Below are 4,807 nucleotides of genomic sequence, written 5' to 3'. Positions count from 1 at the left end.
GACGCTAATAAAATAAAAATGAAGCAATTAGAACAATTCACATAAACTAAGAAAATTTTTGAACATTCTCACTTACGTGTCAATTAGGACCTTCATATCCGGGTATGTTGTCCAATCATTTCCTAACGAGTCAAGATAATACACAATTTCTCGGATAGGATTGATTGCGAGCAACAACCAATGTCCACTGTAATGATTAGGCAAATGTTAGATGGTAACTTGGAAAATAATTATAATAGATGAATTTAGAATGAAACAAACCTTGCTCAGAGCACATCCACCCCTGCCCCCAACAATTCTCAACGATGCTTACTTAAGCCACGGGGACCTTTTGTTGGTTATGCCAAGCTACAACATCTTCATAAGCCAGGTTTCCTCCAAAAATGTCCAAGGCACTTCCTACGGTAACATCGACATTTTCCATTCCCGCTGTTTTTATCCTCTCTAAATCATCCATCACAGTCACACCACCAGCATAGGTGACAGGAATCTGACAATAAAAATGCATCAGAAATATGCACATTTCACATGAAAGTAAAATCAATTGGGTGCGCTACCAACCGGTGAATAGTTGCCAAGCAAAGCCACGAGCTCTTCATCGATTCCCAACCTACAAGGAGCAATCATTCACCATCAAAATCTGTCTTTGTATGTAATTACCTTTAGACATTAAAAGTTGTTACTTACTTCTTTCCTTCAACGTCCACACCATGAACCAGAAACTCGTCGGCAAAGTTAGCAAGAAACTGCATTACTTCAGCATCAAGTGACACGTCACTGAACTTCTGCCATCTATCGGTGACAATTGCATATTTACCATCCTGAGGACTGGAAACGATAAGTGCTTGAAAAAAAAGTTCAATTAAATGATCAAATGCATTGAAGGATTGAGACCCTTAACATCATAGATTGTTTCGTTAACATGTATATCAAATTATGAACACCCGAAATAGCATTGTGAATTGAATGCTTAGCCTGTTTTTTAAATATTTCTTCTTTCTAGTTTCTCCATGCATAACCTTTTCTCTTAAATGCAATTCACTTTCAAATATAGAGTGAACAATTTGTACCTTTTTCCTGCAACTGAGATCCAACACAAGCCTCCTAAATTGTACCATTCATCCACAATAAGTTTAGTAGAAGAAAAATGAAGAGCTTGAAAGATATCATCAACCATGAAAGACAGAGGCAGTGCAAAACAACTTGAAAGCATTCTCCCATGTTATACTGGTATTGACAAATATAGGCATGAAGTCAAAGACATTTTAATAGTTAACCACCATAAGAAGTTAAATATCAACAAACGATCCCTAGTTCCTAAAATCACCCAATAAAAAGTTTTCAATAACAATCACAAAGAATGTATAATTTGAAATTAGTCATATTATTCATGTCATGTAACTTCTTCACTTTTTTAAAATTGGCCATTGATCATTCTACATAAACATAGGTGCCACACCCATCTCATTAGATATATGGTTACAAAATTTCTTTCTTCTAGTCAGTATTGCCAAATATCGGTCATGGGGAACTGCGGTGGCAGAGTTTTTGACAACCTCCATGGTCAATTTGCCAAGGGTGGTGTTTTATGACAGCTTAAAAGTGTGGAATTTTTGGCTTTCTTCCATATGTGACATTATTTGAAAAACTGAGAGTGCAATACCTCCTAGATAGCTATGAAGCACGACCACCGGAAACACAACACCGACACTAACACATCGACACCGACAATAATTTAAAAAATGAATTGATTAAACTTAATAACAAGTGTCGGTGTCGGCCTTTTTTCAGAGATGTCGGTGCTAAATAGCTAGATAGTAAGTCAAAATTAATCATTTTTTCATAATCTTCTAGTGACATTAGTTAAAACTGAAAACTAATAAACACAATGAATATCACCTTCCACCTAGCATCAAATTCTAGAATAAATTAGTATCAAACATGAAAGATAAAAGGAACAAAAATGTTAGCATCAAACTAGAATACCAGGATAAGCATGCAATGCCTCAAGGGAAGCAGCTTTACTCAAAGGATCAGCACCAAGCATGATAACATGACCACCTTTGAGTCCATCTTGTTTGTAAAGTGTGGCATACTCAGCTGCTGATTTATCAGACTCAAAATTGGTAATTGGATCCGACCCATCATCCCCTTTCAAATCTTTAAGGGTTGACCCGACAATTTGTTTCACTTTCCCCTGCGACAAACACAACGAATAAACCTTAGCTGACATTCCCCCAAAAATGGAACATAAAAATAGGTCCTTTAATGCAGGTTAATTTTTATAATGAAAAAAGGTGGTTACCTTGTGAATGTCGATGCAAGGACGGAACTGAACGGCGCATTGAATTGAAGGTGTAGATTTTCCTGTTGTTGTTGAATATAGAAAGAAGGTTAGAAATTAACATAAGAAAGAAATGGTAGATAAAGAGAAGAGAATGGAGGAAGAGAGAAGTTACTGGAAGGTGAATATGAAGGAAGATGATTGGAGCGGAGAAGTGGGGAAGATGAGAAAGCTCTTATGGAACAAGAGGAAGTGAGATTGCGCATTGAGCTCGAAAAGAAGCTATACGGACAAGGTTTAGGGAGGTGCAACGTCGAGTAATGTGGTGATGGAACTTAAGTTGACACAGAAACATAAACTAGCTCAATTGCATTTTAACCTAATTCAATCCTTAATTGAAGTGCTTTGTGGAAAGCGCTTTCTAAGATATGCCTTAGACAGCGCTTTCCAAAAGCGCTTTCTAAACCCCAACCTTAGACAGCGCTTTTGGTTTTAATTTTTTTTTTAATTGAAAGACTTTAAACAGCGCTTTCTCAAAAGCGCTGACTAAGGTCTATATTTAAAAGCGCTTTCTAAAAGCGCTGTCTAAGGGGGGGTCTTAGACAGCGCTTTCTAAAAGCGCTGTCTAAGACCCCCCCTTAGACAGCGCTTTCATTATTTTTTTAGAACATTTTCCGTGTTTTATTTTTATTTTAACCTTAGACAGCGCTGTCTAACATGCGCTGTTAAAAAACCTTTTTGGCGTAGTGATTATGTGAATGATAAAAAAATTGTTGTTAACCCATAATATTTGATTGAATTTTCTGAATGATGAAGATTTTGTTGTTAAACCCATGAAATTTGATTGAATTGTGTGAATGATGAAAATGTTGTTGTTAAACCCATGAAATTTGATTGAATTATGTGAATAATGAAGATGTTGTTGTCAAACCTATGAAATTTGATTGAGTTGTGGGAATGATGAAAATATTGTTTTTAAACCTATGAAATTTGATTGAGTTGTGGAAATGATGAAACGTTGAAGTTAAACCCATGAAATTTTATTGAATTATGTGAATGATGAAGATTTTGTTGTGAAACCCATGAACTTTGATTGAATTGTGTGAATGATGAAATGTTGATGTTAAACCCATAAATTTGATTGAATTGTGTGAATGATAAAAATGTTGTTGTTAAACCCATGAAATTTGATTGAATTATGTGAATGATAAAAAATTTGTTGTTAAACCCCTGAAATTTGATTGAATTGTGGGAATGATGAAAATGTTGATGTTAAACCCATGAAATTTGATTGAATTGTGGGAATGATAAAAATGATGATGTTAAACCCATGAAATTAGATTGAATTATGTGAATGATAAAAAAATTGTTGTAAAACCTATAAAATTTGATTGAATTATGTGAATGATGAAGATGTTGTTGTTAAACCCATAAAATTTGATTGAATTATGTGAATGATGAAGATTTTATCGTTAAACCCATAAAATTTGATTGAATTCTAGGGATGATGAAAATGTTTATGTTAAACCCATGAAATTTGATTGAATTGTGTGAATGATGAAAATGTTGTTGTTAAACCCATGAAATTTGATTAAATTATGTGAATGATGAAGATTTTGTTGTTAAACCCATAAGATTTGATTGAATTGTTTAAATAATGAAAATTTTGTTGTTAAACCCATGAAATTTGATTGAATTGTGTGAATGATGAAAATGTTGTTGTTAAACCCATGAAATTTGATTGAATTGTGGGAATGATGAAAATAAAGATGTTAAACCCATGAAATTTGATTGAATTATATGAATGATAAAAATTTTGTTGTTAAACCCAAAAAATTGTATTGAATTATGTGAATGATGAAGATTTTGGTATTATATCCATATAATTTCATTGAATTATGTGAATGATGAAGAATTTGTTGTTAAACCCATAAAACTTGATTGAATTCTGGGGTTGATGAAAATTTTGATGTTAAACCCATGAAATTTGATTGAATTGTGTGAATGATGAAAATGGTTTTGTTAAACCCATGAAATTTGATTAAGTTATGTGCATGATGAAAATGTTGTTGTTACACCTATGAAATTTGATTGAAGTGTGGGAATCATGAAAACGTTGTTTTTAAACCTATGAAATTTAATTGAGTTGTGGAAATGATGAAATGTTGATGTTAAACCCATGAAATTTGATTGAATTGTGTGAATAATGAAAATGTTGTTGTTAAACCCATGAAATTTAATTGAATTGTGGGGATGATGAAAATGTGATGTTAAACCCCATGAAATATTGATTGAATTATGGTCATGATAAAAAATTTGTTGTTTAACACATAAAATTTGATTGAATTGTGGGAATGCTGAAAATGTTGTTGTTAAACCCATGAAATTTGATTGAATTGTAGGAATGATGAAAATAATGATGTTAAACCCATGAAATTTGTTTAAATTGTGGGAATGATGAAAATGTTGATGTTAAACCTATGAAATTTGATTGAATTATGTGAATGATAAAAAAATTGTTAT

At 33.0% G+C, this 4,807-nt stretch overlaps 1 protein-coding gene across 1 annotated transcript; it reads right to left on the bottom strand.

Annotated features, from left to right (window-relative positions):
• Nucleotides 1-255: 255 nt before the first annotated feature.
• Nucleotides 256-2,611, bottom strand: LOC127112431 (1-(5-phosphoribosyl)-5-[(5-phosphoribosylamino)methylideneamino] imidazole-4-carboxamide isomerase, chloroplastic). Its single transcript, XM_051046347.1, has 8 exons — nucleotides 2,460-2,611; nucleotides 2,306-2,367; nucleotides 1,987-2,197; nucleotides 1,900-1,906; nucleotides 1,071-1,104; nucleotides 688-821; nucleotides 562-610; nucleotides 256-490 (listed from the first exon to the last, which is right to left on the bottom strand). Exons 1-8 carry the CDS (start codon nucleotides 2,548-2,550, stop codon nucleotides 314-316), a joined length of 765 nt encoding a protein of 254 aa, XP_050902304.1. The 5' UTR covers nucleotides 2,551-2,611; the 3' UTR covers nucleotides 256-313.
• Between the last annotated feature and the right edge of the window lie 2,196 nt (nucleotides 2,612-4,807).

The sequence above is a fragment of the Lathyrus oleraceus genome, unplaced genomic scaffold (assembly GCF_024323335.1).
Source record: "Lathyrus oleraceus cultivar Zhongwan6 unplaced genomic scaffold, CAAS_Psat_ZW6_1.0 chrUn0116, whole genome shotgun sequence".
Lineage (NCBI taxonomy): Eukaryota > Viridiplantae > Streptophyta > Magnoliopsida > Fabales > Fabaceae > Lathyrus > Lathyrus oleraceus.
This window is presented reverse-complemented; position numbering and strand designations above follow the sequence as displayed.